At 36.3% G+C, this 18,436-nt stretch overlaps 2 protein-coding genes across 2 annotated transcripts; both read left to right on the top strand.

The window, feature by feature from the left end:
* The first annotated feature begins 2,455 nt into the window (after positions 1 to 2,455).
* Positions 2,456 to 10,568, top strand: LOC109012884 (ubiquitin carboxyl-terminal hydrolase 23-like). Its single transcript, XM_018994757.2, has 10 exons — positions 2,456 to 3,053; positions 3,455 to 3,569; positions 3,712 to 3,822; positions 4,535 to 4,707; positions 4,872 to 5,198; positions 6,043 to 6,168; positions 6,899 to 7,510; positions 7,732 to 8,419; positions 9,217 to 9,310; positions 10,117 to 10,568. Exons 1-10 carry the CDS (start codon positions 2,772 to 2,774, stop codon positions 10,274 to 10,276), a joined length of 2,688 nt encoding a protein of 895 aa, XP_018850302.1. The 5' UTR covers positions 2,456 to 2,771; the 3' UTR covers positions 10,277 to 10,568.
* Positions 10,569 to 14,603: 4,035 nt separating this feature from the next.
* LOC109012883 (probable LRR receptor-like serine/threonine-protein kinase At2g24230) lies at positions 14,604 to 18,167 on the top strand. The gene has a single exon (XM_018994755.2). The coding sequence runs from the start codon at positions 15,383 to 15,385 to the stop codon at positions 17,948 to 17,950; it is 2,568 nt and encodes an 855-aa protein (XP_018850300.1). The 5' UTR covers positions 14,604 to 15,382; the 3' UTR covers positions 17,951 to 18,167.
* The last annotated feature ends 269 nt before the right edge of the window (positions 18,168 to 18,436 follow it).

Genomic DNA, 18,436 nt, shown 5'->3' with positions numbered 1-18,436 from the left:
TCATGCTAAATTGCATCAGTCTAGAGATGAGGTATATGAAGTCCTTTCTACTTTGCTTATAATCTATGGTGGAGGGAAAATATTCGTGGGTTTGCAAGTTTTAGGAGAGAAGAAATTTGCACCTCAGCTATTTGATTTTTTGCCACTTAATGCTGTTTTTAAGTCATTTGATAGAGGAAGGGAGCATGGGTCTAATATTAGAGGTCTGTATGATGTTGGTGATGGTGTTAACTACTTCCATTTCATGGTTTTTGGATTGTTATTTGTTGCTACATTAGATTTAACGTGTCATCTTCTCTTACTTTGGAACTATTACAAGGAATTGCATATGTCATCAAAGATTACCTTGGTGTACTAAATGAAGATTCGTTGAGCAAAAACTTTGTGCTTATATATGAGGTGCTGGATGAAGTCATTGATTTTGGCTTGATGTTGATTGATGAGGAAATTGAGTCACATGTGTGTGCAAGTAGTGCATCAGTATATGATGGATGTTTTGATGCCTTTCGAATAAGGAAGAAAAGTTAGCAGTTCATTGGAGGAAGTTTATACGTCCTCTTATGTGGCGCTATAAATGGATAGAACTTCAAATTAAGGAGCTTCAGTCCCAAGCACTAAAGAATAGAGAACTTGTACTATATGATCATAGAAGGCAGTTTGAGTTTGAAAGACTTCACCTCAAAAGGTTTCGATGCGCAGTCTCTACCCTTTTCTAGACAACTTAGAAATAAGTTCATGATGAGAAATAAGCTTGTCTCAGCTACAAGAGAAGGATTGAAGCTAAGCCGCACTTTGGGGACAAGTACTTTTATGGGGATGGTTTGTCACAGTCTACAAATGGAATGTTTGGGCTGGGCTTAGGCCAAGTCTGATAGGGCCTGATTTACTTAATTGTTATCATGTTAGGGAGTGGGCCGCAGAGTAGCTAGGCTTTTGTTGGTTTGTTTTTCGTTAAGTTGCTTTGTAGTCGTGGGTCATGTTGGAGCAAGGCCGAGGCCTTTTTATTCAGTGTTTGCATTTTAGCATATAAGGGAATTGTAGCTACTGGAAATGGTTGTCCATAATCTAAATACAATTGTTTTCTATTTTGCTCTCAACCTTTCTTCTATTGGAGGCTAGGTCAACCTCGAATCTGACAATTTTTTTTTCATATTTTCTAATTATCCAAACACTACCCATTAGGTGTGTTTCACTTTTTGAAATAAAGATCTAGGTGTACTTTGGACATTCTTTGAGTTGTTGTTTACGAAGACAAATTGTTTTTAGTATAAATATATTTGAGCCTCATTTGGTTACATAGATGAGATGAGAAAATATAAAAATTTAAAATTGAATAAAATATTATTAGAATATAATTTATTATTAATATTGTTTTTGTTTTGTGATTTGAAAAATTTGAATTGTTTGTTATATTTTATGTATAAATTGAGAAAGTTGTAATGATTATATAAAATAAAATGAGATGAATCTTGGTAACCAAACTAAGTCCTAATTTGTTTTTTAAAAAATTCACTACAAATTATTAGTCCATGTAAACATATTTTATAGTCAATTAACAAAGATTATAATAAAAAGATGGAGGATAAATAATTTTTTAGTATTGAATATGTAAAAAGAACGAAGAGTCCGTTGACCATTTACTACTTTACCGCAAGATGTTATCACTTATGTAATGTCTTCTTTGTCAAGGTGGGACTAGCATTTGTAAGAAGGGTAATCAATCTCCTAATGTTTTGGAGTGGCCTTTAGGATAATTCACATATTACAGCAATTTGAAAAATGATCCCAATAAGAATGTGATGGTATTTTTGGAGGAAGATAAATGATAGAAGTTTTGACAATTGTGAGCAGATAATTTGATGAGTTTCGAACCTACTTCTTATTAATTTACGATTTTAATTGACTGTAATTGATTTTAACAGCATGGTCTTTTAGGACACGAATAATTATATTTTAAAATCTCTGCATCACACGTAGGCACGTAACATAACTTTTTAAAAGAAATTTACACATGTACTTACCAAAATTTTTGTTACCGATAAAAAGAAATTTAATTAAGATTTTACTATATATTAGTTATTATTTATTTTCATATTTTATATGTAAGAGTTTTTTTTATAGAGTGTAGGATATGAGATAATGAACGGTAATTAATGAAAAAAATTACATATTTAGATTTTGTTTGTTTTTACAGATAAGATAAAATATGATAAAATAAATTTTAATTAAAGTTGAAAATTAAATAAAATATTTTTAAAATATATTTTTTTAATATTATTTTTATTTTAAAATTTTAAAAATGTAAAAATTTTAAAAAATTATAATAATTAAATGAATTAAAAAACAACGTGGCCTTGATTATCCATGGTTTGTGATCCGAAATCAAGTGCGACTCGGTTCCGCGGAGTCTTTTCCATGTGCCAGTAAAATCCTTGACAGCGTGGGCCTAGGGTTTAAAACTTCGTTCTCGCACTCGCTGTCTCTATCTCTTACGCGGAAGCCTAAAAACCTCTGCTTTCTCAAACCCCCAGTCCCCACACCCAAAAGCAGCGTGGGCGTTGGGTTTAAGACTTCATCTATCGCACAGTCGCACTCGCTTTCTATTCGTCTTACGCAGAAGTCGAAAAACCCCTGCTTTCTCAAACTCCCACACCCAAAACCTTTATGGAAGAAACAGCAGGCACCGTTTCAGGGTCGAAGAGATAGATACATTGAAAAGAACCTGAAAAGTTCGATAGCTCTGTGAAAAACCAATTTTATGCTAGCTTCTAATGGCCGGAAGCTTTATAGCTAGTCTGGGATCCGAAACCCAATCGGAATCTCCGTCTACTTCGACGAATGGACCCTCCTCTCTGTTTCACAGAAGAATCGGTTTCCAACCTGCGAGAAAGCCCTTCAAGAGCTTTGGTAATGGCGGCGGCGGTTCGGACCAACGTCGATCGGGGTCTAGCGCGGCCCAATGGGGATTGGCTGGGAAGAAAGGAGATGGGTACGAGTTATTGGATAATGGGTTAGATCCTGAGCTCAGCTTCGGGATTACTGTACGGAGAATTGTAAGTTATTTAGTACTTTTTGATTTTTTTGCTTGTGTTCAGCTGGTCTTGGAGAGTGTATTGATTTAATTTGGTTATTATTCTTTTCTTTTTGGAATTAGAGGATGCTTCTCTCTCTCTCTCGCTTTTTTTTTTTTTTAATATCTAGTTCAATTTGAGTTTGCTTCAAATTAATGTTTTTTATATTGAAAATATCAAATTTTGATGGCCTTTTAAGTTTCTTTCGTTGTTAAATTACATTTTGTTCTCCGATGTTTATTCTTTATTATAATTGCTAGTATGATATTTTCTTTTATCTTTCTGAGTTTATTTCTTCCGTAAGTTTAGGTGAGTATTAAATTTTTGTGTTCTGATTTGTGCTTAGAAGTCCGTTATCTCACCTCTAGTTTGATTAATTTCAGGGTGCCGGTCTGAAAAATCTCGGAAATACTTGTTTCCTCAATTCGGTGTTGCAGTGTCTAACATACACAGAGCCTTTAGCAGCATATCTGCAAAGTAGCAAGCATCAAAATTCTTGTGAGTGTATACGAGATTCCCTTGAGATATCATCTTGTTAGGGTGAATGAAATAAGATTTTTATCTTGGGTGGTTAACTGATAACAAAAACTTGGGTGGTTAATCACATGTCTTTTCTAATATCTATTGTTATTTGATGAAGGTCATATTGCTGGATTTTGTGTTTTATGTGCCATCCAGAAACATGTCAGCTGTGCTCTACAATCAACTGGGAGAATATTAGCACCGAATGATTTTGTCAGGAACTTGCAATGTATCCTTCTATTTTATTTTTGGGTTTGGAATGGATACATTGGGTGTTTTATCTTGATGACCGTTTGTGAAACTTAAATAGATTAAATTTATACAAAAAAACAGGTTTACAGATAAAAAAATATTTATCCAAAAAAACAGAAAAAGGACCTGTTGCCGGTGGAGGTTGGTGAAAAAGGAAAAGGAAAAGGAAAAAAGTATTTATCTTCTAGTGATTGATATATTTAGATTCCATGGGCGCCAAAAGAAGTTTTGAAGATCGGGAGAGGAAAGTGGACAGGCTTGATGTTTTCTTCTTCATCATTTTGTTCCTCTGGGCAGTCGCAATAGATATTAGAGAAATTGTTAGGCGTTTCTCTCATATTGTGATGTCCATGAGTTTCTTGTATTGGCTGTAAATCCTAGTTCTCATATACCTCTTCAGTACTTGAGCTATGCCTATTGTTTTATAAGTAAAATTTATGATTTCTTATAAAAAAAAATTGTTCTTGGCAATCTCTTAACCCCCCATTTCTTCTAAAGAAAAATTATTTAAAGTTATAATTAATGCTTTGTTTTGTGAAAGAGAAAACAAACCTCATATAGGGCTGCAGGTCCAACCAACTAAGTTTCCATGAGGTTAAGGATAATGGCGAGTTCTTAATTTTATCTAGATAAGGTTTTTCTTGCATTTGAACTGTGTTAGATTTTGTAATTCTTGACCACGTAATTAGGCATATCGCGGAATTTCCGAAAAGCTAGACAGGAGGATGCACATGAGTACATGGTAAATTTACTGGAATCAATGCATAAATGCTGCTTACCTTCTGGAGTGCCTAGCGAATCCCCTACTGCTTGCGAGAATAGTTTGGTGTACAAGATATTTGGAGGTCGCCTCAGGAGTCAGGTAACATATTCTTGATATCTGGCAGAATGCATTAACATATCTTTATCAAGTGACTTAGATGGTTGGTTTTAAAATTTCAATTTTTTTGGATGTGTTCACTGTCAAGCTTGGAATTTTGATTTTGATTTTGATTTTTTCATAATGTTTTCTTGTTACTTCTACAGGTTAAATGCTTGCAATGTTCTTATTGCTCCAATACATTTGATCCATTCTTAGATTTAAGTCTTGAAATAGTCAAGGCAGATTCCTTGAATAAAGCACTTGCAAACTTCACTGCTGCGGAGCAGTTAGATGGAGGAGAAAGGCAATATCAATGCCAACATTGCAAGCAGAAAGTTAGGGCTCTCAAACAGCTCACTGTCCATGAGGCACCATATGTCCTAACTGTTCATTTGAAGCGGTTTCATTCTCACGATCCCGGGCAAAAGATTAAAAAGAAAGTTCATTTTGGTTCTACATTAGATTTGAAACCCTTCGTCAGTGGTTCCTATGTAAGTGAACTTTCTTTTCATCATGAGTTTTCTTCTTTCCTAGAGTGAACAAGATTTTGAAACCCTTCATCAGTGGTGAATTTTACAATTTTGAAAAAGCTATCTTTCAGGAAAAAAAAAATGGGAAAAAGATAACCGAACAACTTTTATTTTGTTTCCAACAAAGACTGGAATTAAGGTTATTATTGTTGCTCTAGAGTGAAACTGATTATTATTAATTTTGTTTTAAAATACCCTTTTGTTTTCTGTGAGTGCCTCAAAAAATCTCAATGCTGTTTAATGTGAGTTTTTGAGTTCGAAGTTTGGGGGGAAATATTCTCACTTGACCAGACTGTTTCCAGTTTTCGTAACTAGTTTGATGATTCCTAGAGTTTTTACTTAAATCAACTTGAAGGTGAGATGGAAAAAATTGACACCCCCATGCTGATGGATTTGGACCAAGTGGCATCTTCTTCCCCTATAAACAAGAGTGGTGGTTGTAGTTTCTGGTTCTTCCCATACGCTTGTCCATGTGCATATGTGGTGCTTGTCAAAGAATGTTGATTGTGAAACAAGGTTGCAATGACATAGAGGGAAGATGCCAGAAGATTGGCATTCGAGATTGTCTGCTAGTTATGGAACTGGATTCTTGTGCTGATTTCTATACATGATTCCTGATGCTGTAAATGGAAAAACCATTCCTTATGGACACATGTTGGTTTCCCAGATTGTTATTATCCACTTGTATCATCATCCTTTTTTTTTTGCTTGTTTAGTACATGTCTGATGTTGCCATGTGTTCCAATAACTTTCCTGTCCTGGTTATCAAATATTCTTGTGATTATTTGTTTCTCATACTTTGCAGGATGGAGATCTGAAATATACTCTTTATGGGGTTTTGGTCCATGATGGTTGGAACACCCATTATGGGCATTATTCTTGCTATGTTCGCACTTCAAATGGCCTTTGGTACCATCTCAATGACAATCAGGTAACTTTTTTTATTTACTAGTCCAATTTCTGATTTAGGATAAAATCACTCTGTTGAGAGGATCCAAATTTGGTAGAAGGGAAACTTGCATCCATTATCCCCTCCCTCAGCACCAACAAGAAAAAGAATAAAAGCAAGATGTTGATTTAATCCATTTGTGATTTTTGTACAAACAGATGTGGTTTTGAAGATATTCTACTATCTTGCCTGTGCTTCCCCATGTTTCCAATTGAGTTTAGAAAATTCTAGACCCTGCAGACCAAGTGTCTTTCTGAAGTTTGGTAGAAACTACTATGACCCCACTGTTGGCTGTGGTTCAAACTTAAAAGGTGTGTATCCATTAAAAAAAGGATAGTAACTTTGCTGGGTTCTGTCAGAAGTTTGAGAAGATCCCTAAGAATTTTTGCGTGCTGAAGAAGTTGATTACTTTAGGAACTTGAGGGTTGCACCGAGTATATATGCATATATTTGTAGGTTTAAATAGTCTTGCTTACCTATCAAAACTTTTTTGTAGGTATATAGTAAAAGAAACCTATGAAATTTATGTTATCATATGCCATGAAACTCTGAACTCATCATGACAATTTTATATCCTGAATGGGTATCTTGCTTCTTCAAAGCTTATTATACAACTAACTTCATTTTACAACTAAATACTATACGAGATGGCACCCCAATTGATGTATTAAAATGTTATTTCTTATGAGTTTACCCAATTATGCTGTGACAGGTTGCCCCAGCCAGTGAGAAGAGAGTTCTAGAACAGCAAGCTTACATGCTGTTTTATGTTCGTGATAGAAGGAAATCCCCGACTGATGTTGTTCAGAAAGAGAATTTGAGAGGAAATGCTAATGGAATAAGAACATCTTCCACCTTCAACCAAGACTTAAAGGAGACAGTTAAAACTGGTCCAGTTGAGAATCGGTTGAGTGGTGCAACCTCTGCTACTGTGGTTACTCGGAAAGATGCATCAAACATTTGTCCACCAAGGACACCCCTTGTCAAGGAAGCATCAGTAAAAAAAAACGATTGCCTGATAATAACAGAATGCTCAGTGCTGGGAAAGGGTTCTGTATCAGAACCTCTCTTAGAGGCACCGTTATTAAACACTCCACTGGAAGTGCTTCCTGCTACTGACCTAAATTCTAGAGAATTCTTGTCAATATCAGCTCCATCTGGTAATGGTGTTGCTCCTGACATTGGAAAGACAGCTGAAGGCATTATTAATGATAACAAAGTAAGTGGAAGTTCAAGTAGAGCCTCAGTTTCAACATCACCTAACTTTAGTGATCCCCAGAGCTCTTCTACTGCTAAACTTGTCACAGATGAGACCTGTCAAAAGGTTAGTGGATACTTCTTTACACCTTGTTTCATGCTCATCTGTTACTCATATTTGTCAGATCAATCGTTTTTTGCACGTAGCTCCATCAGGAAATCTTAATGATAAGATAGTGAATGCAATTGACCCTGTAAGTCAAAAATCATTTTGAAAATGGCCAGGCATTATTTAGCATTGAAGTCTGGTGATAAACAAGTCTTTACTTTATTTTTCTTTTGTTCCAGGTTGGGAATACACGCAATGAAGGCGCTGTTTGTAATTTGCGGGTTGAGGATGCTGGCGAGAGGGTTAAGGAAATACCACGTAATGAGTCGGTAAAATTATCCAGCTCATCAATCAAGGCAAATGGATTACAGACAGAAGCTCATAACTGCAAGCATGACAGAAAATTGAAAAAGAAGCTCCTGAAGTACCGGGCGGTGAGCGTGCGGCTTAACTCACACTTCCTCTTCCATGCATCTTTAAGTTTGTGGAAAAAGAAAAAACACAAGAGAAACAAACGATGCACTTTAGATGTGAGGAATCTTAGTAGGGCAAACTTGTTGGACACAGATTCTACCTCAACAGATCTGGGGCCATCTACATCTGAGAGTACCAGGACAATTACCTTCTTAGCTCAACGTCTGAGAAAAGGGACTAAGTCTGGTTCAGAAAGAGGAGCTAATAATGCTGCTACATTGGATTTAATGACCTCTAGTGGCGATTGCTTTATGGAAAATGTTATAGATGGTGAGTTTAGACATAAAATTGATCAGTGTGGAACTGTACTGGCAACTGATAAACAATTAGGAAAGAGCTCCTTTTTAGATAAGCGGGAATCAGGAAGATCGGATGGTCCAAAAGATGGGAAAAGAAAAGTAGTGCAGAATGGTTTGATGAGCATGCTGACCCGAGGTCTGGAGGAGACAGTTGGTAATTGATTTTTCTATTGTTGTCTTTCGAGCACCCATCTTTTTTTTTTTTTCTTCAGAGAATTGTGACGGTTACCCCCAATTTTATTGATAGCCCTCACTTATGGCAGAGTAATACCTTATACATTTGGGGAAAACCCTGGGGGTTGCAGAAATCCCAAAACAAAGGTTTTCGTAAAAACTTATATTGCCCTATACAGGCTACTGAAAGAAAGAAAAAAAAGATCTAAGAACACTAGTAGTCCAAGCTGTAGTCTTTCAAGCACTCATCACTGCTTATAATTCTGTTGAGAAACAATCCTTTAGTGGTTGGTTTGTGAAATTGGCTTTCCTAGTCTAGTTTGGTCCTATTTGATGTCCAAATGAGAATGTATTAGATGGTGGATCTAGACCTAGTTTACATTATTTTTTGAATAATTTGAGGCCATGATAAATGGCAATGCATGCCGTTAGGTTTATAGGACTTACCCTGAATTGGTATTGGTTCATTTTCAAAATAGAGGCAGGGATATTATGTTCAAGTGAAGGCCCATTCACCAAGGAGGATCTCCATGTTCAAATATTTCCCTGAGTCCATCGATGTTTTGCCGTCATCCTTCTTCGTATAACTCCTCATTGATAAACTTTGTGAATCAGTCTCAACTCCCGTTAGTTGCAGCAACGTTGATGCTGCACTAATATCGGCCTAGGGAATTATTTATATAAACAAAGATCCTTGTTTTCAATTAGAATTAGAAATTGCCTTCTTGGTGATAGCATACTGATTATTGTTCTTTGGTCTTAATTGGTTGATTGCAGTTGCTCGTTGGGATGGTATAGTGTTGCCTCCATCTCAAATTGCGGAATCAAATGGCATTGAAAGTATCAGCATTGGATACATGCCAGACGAATGGTAAGTTGGAATGTTGCACATCTTGTTACTTCTCTCTTAATATGATGCTATATCCTGTGTTCTTGGGCTATGCCTATTCGTATTAATATAATTTAACTGTTTACTTATCAAAAAATATGATGCTATTTAAAAACTTGAGTGCCAAATGAAATCGCTGATCACAAGTACGACGAAGTTGTACCTATTTTCTCGAGGACGTGGAGTTGGCACATAAATGCTATAGTGATGATGCCTTGATAAGCATAGTGTCAAAATCCTTGCCTGATTTGGCATCTAGGATCCTGCCCTGGTGTGGCCTAGGCTAAAACCATGTAACGCAATTTAGGTTCTGAAAAAAAAGGTTGAGGGGACTATACATGACCTTTACTGCTTACAGGATCAAAAGCTGTGCATTTGTGTTTGAATCTTTTCGCTGGCTGATGGATTTTGAGTTCAGATGGGTGGGAGATGATCTCACGCAGAATGGGTTTGTGAATGTAGTGGCAGGAGAGGTGGGTGGCAGAGGTGAAGTTAATGCCAAAACCTAGGCAGTGAGCTATGCCGAAGATGAGGAGAGATAATGCTCGCATTACTTGCAATCATATTTAGTTATAATTTCTCATATTTTAGGTCTATTGAAATTATAGTTATCTTAGATTGGGTTTGGCAGGATGGCTTCATGTGGATGTTTACACCATTTGATTCCGATTTAAACTGGGACAGGCTGCCATCTGCTACCATTGGCCTTAACCTGACTGATTGCTAATTCAAACTGATCCCTTTCTTATATGATTAATCTGGGTTATTCATTTTTACCATTTCTTCAGGGATGAAGAATATGACAGGGGAAAGAGAAAGAAGGTTAGGCAGTCTAAGCTAAGTTTTGGTGGACCGAATCCTTTCCAAGAAACTGCAACGAAGAAATCCCAAACAAAGAAGGCTAAGTTGGACCGATCTAGCTCCGGAAATGAGCCATTCAGGATATGAAGAAACTCGATTGACATCAATTAAGTGTAATCTTACCTTTTTGTTTCTTGTAACAATTGGCGTATTGTTAAGGTGAAAATTCAAGAGGGAGAGTCCTAGAGTTGATCATATCTTCTTTGCCGGAATTGTCTGTTAAAGGAGGGAGTGTTGGGGGGGATTTGTATTTGACTTAGTCCGCTTGTAATATTTCTCATGTTGGAAGATTATTACCTGAAGCAATAGTTCTCTTTTTGTTTTTAAGTATTAACTGAACAATTTTTATGTTATAGAAATGGTCAATTTATTTTTCATATATATATATATTTTATGTCGGGGAATCTCTCCAAGACAGGGCCCTTCGGACTCACCTCTGCAGAGTAAATCTTGGTCTCGTATACCGCACTCTCGTAAGTTTTTTTACACGGAACTTGTTAAATCACTTACTTTTTTATTAGGAGTGTGGTTCCTAGAGATTGTTTGCACCTAAGCGGATTTGAACCTTGGACCTGAGGATGAGCATACCCCAAGTCCAAGGCCTTTACCACTTGAGCGGGGTTTCTTTTTCATATTATAACTGCAGAGTCGTTCTTGGGATTATTTTGGGGATTACCTGAAAAAAAAGTTGCCACTTCTCATTTTATTTTTTATTGTTTTCATGGATCTGAGGATGATTTTTTTTTTTCCTTCCTTCTTTCTGGGAAAGTTGAAAAAGGATAGGAAACGTTTCCTCTACTATTTATAGGCTGCTGCACATCTTGAATCTTTGAGTTCTTGTTTAGCTCTTTCCTATTTGATCTATGCACCCAAGGGGAAGGAAAGGATGGACGAGCATGATCTTCCTCTTTTCTTGCTTTTAAAAATCAAGTTTTGCTCTTTAAAATTTCTTTCAAATCAAAGTGATTTTGAACTCTTTTTCCTCAGGCCTTTGGATGATGATTATATATATTTATTTATTTCAAATGTTTTTTTGTAATTAAGAGAGAGAGAGAGAGATTAATACCATATCTATGGTGAGTTTTTTTAATTATAAATAATATTTGAGAAGAATTGTTATGGGTATTTGATGATATTGTCCCTATAACTATAATATTTTTAGAGTATTTCTCATTTTTTTTTAATATTTTATCTGCTTCAAATATTTTAATGATATATATTTTGATCCCAATCTCCAAGTATATCCCCAAAAAAACAAGAATTTATTTGGATACGTATGGCATTATCAGAGACAAGTCCAACCCATTGGACCATGAGCTTCTTTAAAAAAAAAAAAAAAAAATCACAAAAGATCAAATCAAGGAAGGAAGGAATGCCTGAATAAAGTCGAAAACTTGCGTTAAATTATCCGTGTCTATATGAAGCGTCCAACCATGCAGAGTAAATGCTCAAAACCCTTTAATGTTGTACCTTGAACTTCTTTACTTGTGACTAAAGACACGCTTGTCCCAGACTCGGAGTGCTTGCTTTGCTTATACTTCTTGTTTTTTTCACCCACATAAAGCTTGAAGTTTGTCCGAACAAAACTCGAAGAGCATGTTGGTTTCTGACGAAGTTATTATGGTATTGAGGTTTGTGTTTGATATGCATGCATGCATGTAAATGTATGAGTAATGGGCACAGGGCTCGAACACTTCAGAAAATGAAATCTGACCTCTTTCATCTCAATAATGCCAAAATAATGTTTAAGCTTTGCTACTTCTTTTATAAGTTCTCACTCCCTTATTTATCTAGAGAAATAAAGACATGATCTCGTTTATTTTTCAATTAGATAAGTTGAGATTAAAATAAAATTTGAATAAAATATTATTAGAATATATTTTTTTAATATTATTTTTATTTTATAATATAAAAAAATTAAATTGTTTATTTTATTTTGTATGAAAACTTAGAAAAATTGTAATGACTAGATAATCAGAAGAGATGAACTGAAAAGAGTTGTGAAAATAAATGAGGCGAGTAAATTTATATACTAACATGCGGTACGTTAGATTATAAAATTACTTTTATTATAAAATAAATCTAATTTTTAAATTTATTTTTTATAAAATATCTTTATTTTACGGGAAGACATTCATGAAGGCAGCATAGCAAACATTTATTTTTTATTAAATGCTTGGCTACTGTACAACAAATACAACACAAAGTGGTTCTTATAGGATTTGCCTGATCCTGGTGATGACACGGCCACTCTTTCAAAGACACAACGTTATTGACAACAAATGCTATTACTTTATACTTCGTATTTTTATTTTTATTTTTATGAGGGGTTTGATATTATATTTTCATGCACTTGTTGGGTCCAAATCTACATAATTTTAGAGCATCTTTGTGTTTCTCATAGCAAAATTGCTTTTCTTTTTGTGAGAAATTTATTTATTTAACTTTCCATCATTTCAACATGACAGTGAGTATAAGTTTGAAGCAATTCATCAACTACTTTTATATTTTATTATATTTTTTCATCATTCCAAGACCACCCAATATTTTAGAGTCTATTTTTTTGAACATTGATAGTCATGCACCTGAGAACATTAAAGTATAGTATTGCTACACCTTTTTAAGTTGTGTTATCAAACTTTATTTAAAGATTAAGTTTGCTGGTATAACTGATAATTATGTCATTTCTAATCATGAATAGTTTAATTATGTCGGTTGATTACTTGTTACTCGTCACTCCTCAACCCTCCATCAATACAAATCATTATAATACTAAATGCTTCTTCCTCTCCCACTTCCTTTGCTGTCTGGTCTTGGCGTGTTGATCGATCTCTCTATTTTTTATGTTTTAGTCTGCATTTAGATGTTGAGTTAAACTAAATTTTTTATGAATAATAATGAATTAAGTATGTAGAGTGAGTTATATAGGATCTATCTAAAATGAGTTTAGATGTATTTGAATGTTAAGATGAGTTTAGTACGAAAATAAAAAAAAATTATGGATCCCACATATAAAGATGTGTTGAGTTGAAAAAAATTGTGAGTCTCGTGTGTAAGAAGGTTTTGAGTTAATATGAATTTAGTAATTTGAGAGTTGAGTGTTTAGATGTTAGACTCAATTTAAAATTAGATTGAACTGAATTGATCTTAGTTGAATTTTGTAACTAAACGGGGCCACATCTATGCTAAATATCATCCCATGTGCAATGACCAAACTGCTAGACGAGGACTTTTTTTTCTTAGTCTGCTAGAAGTAGGGTCATGCTCTAGCTAATAAAAAAGGGGTCATTCTCAAGTTTTCAAATCTCTCATGTGACTTGTGTAATTTGAGTTTATCAAGTGGAAGGTGTCCAAATTACTCATCTAATAACCCATTATTATGCATCCACAGGACCACAAACTCTCAAAAGAAAAGTAAAAGAAAGAGATGGAGAGAGATGGGTTGTGGGGCTTACTCAATGATTTAGGCCATAGATTACAATTCTATTTTCACATTATGATGTGAACTTAAACTACAAATAATATGGATTAATTAATGTTTTAGATGGTTCAACATGACAAGACAAAAACGAGTGAATAGTCCAGATATTTGATTCAAGGTCGTCACAGTCCTAATCCCTTGAATCTTTCATTCAATCTGGCCCCATCTTCTACCTCCTGATTGGCATTGATTATGGGTGAAAAGAAAACAGTAGTTCACTTGAGAAAATGGGGTGGGAGAAACTTTTTTCAAGGGTTAAAGTCAACAAAATGCAAGTCTCCACCTGAACTCCTCTCTAATCCATTGAAATTTCCACTATAGTATAAACAAACGAATCAACACAACGTGGTCTCAACCAGACAGACAACTTGGTGGAAAAAAAAGGTTCATTTTTTTTGTTCAAGTAAAGAAGAAAACAAGAAGGGTAAATAAAACTCACAATATGAATGCTGAACTTACCATAAAAAGATTATTCTAAAGAAAAAAGTTCAAACTGTTCTTTTTTTTTATTAGTTCTACTGAGAACGTTAGGATCTTTCAGCTACAGATTCTAGACTGTAGACACATAATAAGTCTCTGTAGGGGAAGCTGGCCTGCACAGAACATGCTACCATAATTGCAACTTAAATGCAAAGTTAAGAGAGTTTAAAAAATAGTTTCTATTCAAAATTTCTAAGTAAATATCTTCTGTAATGAATGCACCGATGCGCTTTTGGGTGTGTGATCTGAACAGTTTTTTTTTTTAAATTTTATTTGCGGCCTACACGTTGCACCACAGAACTAGAGAGGGTTTTATTCAGGTTAATTTTTTTTTTTTTACAGAGGACGGAAAAAGGTTAGCATCTTGCGTCCTTGTAAAAGCAACTAAGCAAGTATAAAACCATGTATATTTGACTTCTAATAAGATGGAAATTACCGTTCTTTTGCGAAATGCCTATGGCATTTTAGATAGAGAAAGAAGGAAACAACTTCTTCCATTGGCAGAAAAAGATAATCAACAACACTCAACGAAGAATCATTGAATTCCCACTACCCAGCTCTGAATAAATTCACCAAACCATGACAGATATTTGCATTCAATCCATGTCATTTATGAGGCCCAACCTCTGACCACCCCATATTTGTGGTTTCTTTGTTATAGCGTGTCTGCTTCCCCCTCTCAGAGGAGATTTTGTTTTCACCATCTGAAAAAAAAAAATGGAGCTTTGTTAAATTTTATGCAGCAAAACTATAGCTTGCAAGAAGACAAAAGTGCTTCTTCAATTGGAGTTTTTGTTGGCTTTCAAAGACCTGCAAAGCCAGACGAGGTAAGCCTCACATTCTCCCTCGAAAGCTCTGGAGCTCCATAGTCCTGAAATTCCCATTTGTTATCTACATACTCCTGCTGGGTACATTTGTTGCTTATAGTCGGTTGTCGGAGGACTTCTTGGCATTACAAGGGTCCCTCTGGGGAAAGCGTGTCTTTTTAGAAGAGTTTAAGCCCAACAGTCATATTTTCTTGAAACGCCAAAGCCACTGTCAACTGGGTGGTGCTCGTTTTTGATTATTTAGAGTTGAAGAAGCCAGTAAAGGATTGTCGGAGATGGACACAGAACCATTCATGATCGAGTGGTGGTGGTTTGGAAGCATTGAGTGAGGGTTTTGAGCTGGTTAGAGGGCTTGGGTTCATTTTCCTTTCTCTATTATTTGCCAGTCACAAACCTCATTCTCGGATGGGTTTTGGTTTCTTTGGCTTCATTTTGGTTCTCACACTGTTCTTTAAGCATTTGGCTTCTCAACAACCAAACACAGATGGGTTCTTTGTCTCTGAGTTCTTGCAGAAAATGGGGTTACCCTCTTCTCAATTCTACAACTTTTCTGCTCCTGTTTGCTCGTGGCAATGGGTTTTATGTGATGTCAGAGAAGAAAATGTTGTTCGGTTAAAAGCTTCTGGTTTAGGCCTCACTGGTTCTATTCCTGACACTACAGTTGGCAAGCTCACCAAGCTTCAATCTTTGGATCTTAGTAACAACGAAATCACTGGCTTGCCTTCAGATTTGTGGAGTTTAGGCTCACTCAGGAGCCTCAATCTCTCCTCCAACCAGATTTATGGGTCCCTACCTAACAACATTGGCAATTTCGGTTTCCTTGAAATCTTGGACCTTTCAAGCAACAACTTCTCCGGGGAAATTCCGGCAACCATAAGCTCCTTAGTTAGCCTGCAAGTTCTTAAGCTCGATAGAAATGGATTTGAGCAGAGCATCCCATCAGGAATTACGAAATGCCAGTCTCTGGTTACCATTGATCTTTCGTTGAATCGGCTACATGGGTCTCTTCCAGATGGTTTTGGTACTTCATTTTCCAAGCTCAAGACCTTGAACCTTGCACGAAATGAGATTTATGGCCAGGACTCAGATTTCATGGAAATGAAATCCATCACTAGCCTTAACATTTCTGGGAATCTGTTTCCGGGTTCTGTAATGGGTGTGTTTCAGGAGCAGCTGGAGGTTATAGACCTGAGTAGGAACCAGTTCCAAGGTCACATTTCTCAGGTACAATTCAATTCAAGTTACAATTGGTCTCATTTGGTTTATCTAGACTTGTCTGGGAATCACCTTAGTGGAGAAATTTTTCACTGTTTGAGTCAAGCCCAAAATCTCAAACATCTTAATCTTGCATACAATAGATTTGCCAGACAAGAAGTCCCGAGAATTGAAATGCTTTGGAACTTAGAATACCTTAATCTGTCTAAAACTGGTCTCATTGGTCACATTCCTAATGAATTCTCACAATTAATTAATTTGAATACACTTGATCTTTCTGGGAACCATCTTACTGGGAAGATTCCACTGCTAAGTATAAAAAACCTCCAACTTCTTGATGTTTCCCAGAACAACTTGAGTGGAGAAGTTCCTTTTTCTCTCTTAAAGAAACTCCCATTGATGGAGAAGTTCAACTTCTCCTACAATCACCTAACCCTCTGTGCTTCAGAGTTCTCCCATGATACCCTCCAGACTGCATTCTTTGGTTCATCGAATAGCTGTCCAATTGCTGCAAACCCTGAGCTTTTCAACAGAAGACACGACAAACATAAGGGAATGAAGCTTGCTCTGGCTTTAACCCTCTCACTGATCTGCTTGCTCGCTGGGTTATTGCTATTTCTAGCGTTTGGTTGGAGAAAGAAAACTAGAATGTGGGCTGTAAAGCAGATGTCATACATAGAAGAACAAAATATTTCTGGCCCCTTTTCATTCCAGACTGACTCAACCACATGGGTAGCTGATGTTAAGCATGCAAATTCGGTACCAGTAGTGATCTTTGAGAAACCATTATTGAATATCACATTTGTGGACCTCCTATCTGCAACCTCAAATTTTGATCGTGGTACCCTTTTGGCTGAAGGCAAATTTGGGCCTGTTTATAGAGGATTTCTACCTGGTGGAATTCATGTAGCAGTGAAGGTTTTGGTCCATGGTTCAACATTAGCTGACCTAGAAGCTGCAAGAGAGCTGGAGTATCTTGGTCGAATCAAACACCCCAATCTTGTTCCATTGACTGGATATTGCTTAGCTGGGGATCAAAGAATTGCTATCTATGATTACATGGAGAATGGGAACTTGCAGAACTTGCTTCATGACTTGCCACTTGGGGTTCAGACTACTGAGGATTGGAGCATAGATACATGGGAAGAAGATGATATTACTGGAATTGAAAATGTTGGCTCTGAAGGGTTGTTGACAACTTGGAGATTTCGTCATAAAATTGCACTCAGTATGGCCCGAGCACTGGCATTTCTCCACCATGGCTGCTCACCTCCAATTATTCATAGAGATGTCAAAGCTAGCAGCGTATATCTGGATTATGACTTGGAGCCAAGATTATCTGATTTTGGTCTGGCTAAAGTTTTTGGTAACGGTTTAGATGAGGAGATAGCCCGAGGGTCACCGGGGTATGTGCCACCAGAGTTTTCTCAGCCGGAATACGATTCCCCAACCCCAAAATCAGATGTATATTGCTTTGGGGTTGTTCTGTTTGAGCTAATTACAGGGAAAAAGCCAATTGGAGATGACTATCCCGAGGAGAATGAAGCAAATTTGGTGAGTTGGGTTCGAGGATTAGTAAGGAAGAACCAAGGGTCAAGAGCTATTGATCCAAAGATACGTGATACAGGACCAGATGACCAGATGGAAGAGGCTCTCAAGATTGGATATCTATGCACGGCTGACCTTCCCTCAAAGCGACCAAGAATGCAGCAAATAGTTGGACTTCTGAAAGATATTGAACCAGCATCTCATCAGTGAAAAAAAAACATGAAAAAAGGGATCAGATGCAAGTTTCTTACTTGGCCTTTTTCCATAATTATTATTGTTAAGTTTTTTGGTTTTGAGTTTCTTTCCATGCCACCATGGAGTGAATGTACAGTAGTCTTTAAAATCCTGTTTTTGTTTTGAATCTTTGAGTGTCTTTCTTTTTGCCTCCCATTGTTAGTGGCATAAAAACTTAATTTATTAAAAATAAAAAATGAAGAGTTTGGTTTCCTTTCGCCAACATATCTCCTATGTTAATGCTTTGAAACAAGGACTCAAAGCTGACATTGGCGTGAATGTTTGTCTCTCTTGGAGATAAATGCTTGTGGATCTGTGGTTGCTGCATGATGTGATTCTGTATGCTGTTTTATGTTCTGGAGGTGGTGTTGGCGCCTAGTGGTATAGCGTATAACCTTTAGAATGAAGTCATGGACCACATCGACCATATTGAGCAATGGCTGGATGCTTGTGGCCATGCAC

Source organism: Juglans regia, chromosome 6 (genome assembly GCF_001411555.2).
Source record: "Juglans regia cultivar Chandler chromosome 6, Walnut 2.0, whole genome shotgun sequence".
Lineage (NCBI taxonomy): Eukaryota > Viridiplantae > Streptophyta > Magnoliopsida > Fagales > Juglandaceae > Juglans > Juglans regia.
Note: the sequence above shows the minus strand (reverse complement) of the source record. Positions and strands in the feature narration are given on the sequence as shown.

Bases quoted from the DNA above. Each gene is read 5' to 3' on its own strand.
- LOC109012884 (XM_018994757.2), top strand. From the start codon at position 2,772: ATGGCCGGAAGCTTTATAGCTAGTCTGGGATCCGAAACCCAATCGGAA. The intron at 3,054-3,454 runs GTAAGTTATTTA...GATTAATTTCAG, and splicing joins GGATTACTGTACGGAGAATT to GGTGCCGGTCTGAAAAATCT. The intron at 6,169-6,898 runs GTAACTTTTTTT...ATGCTGTGACAG, and splicing joins ACCATCTCAATGACAATCAG to GTTGCCCCAGCCAGTGAGAA.
- LOC109012883 (XM_018994755.2), top strand. From the start codon at position 15,383: ATGGGTTTTGGTTTCTTTGGCTTCATTTTGGTTCTCACACTGTTCTTT.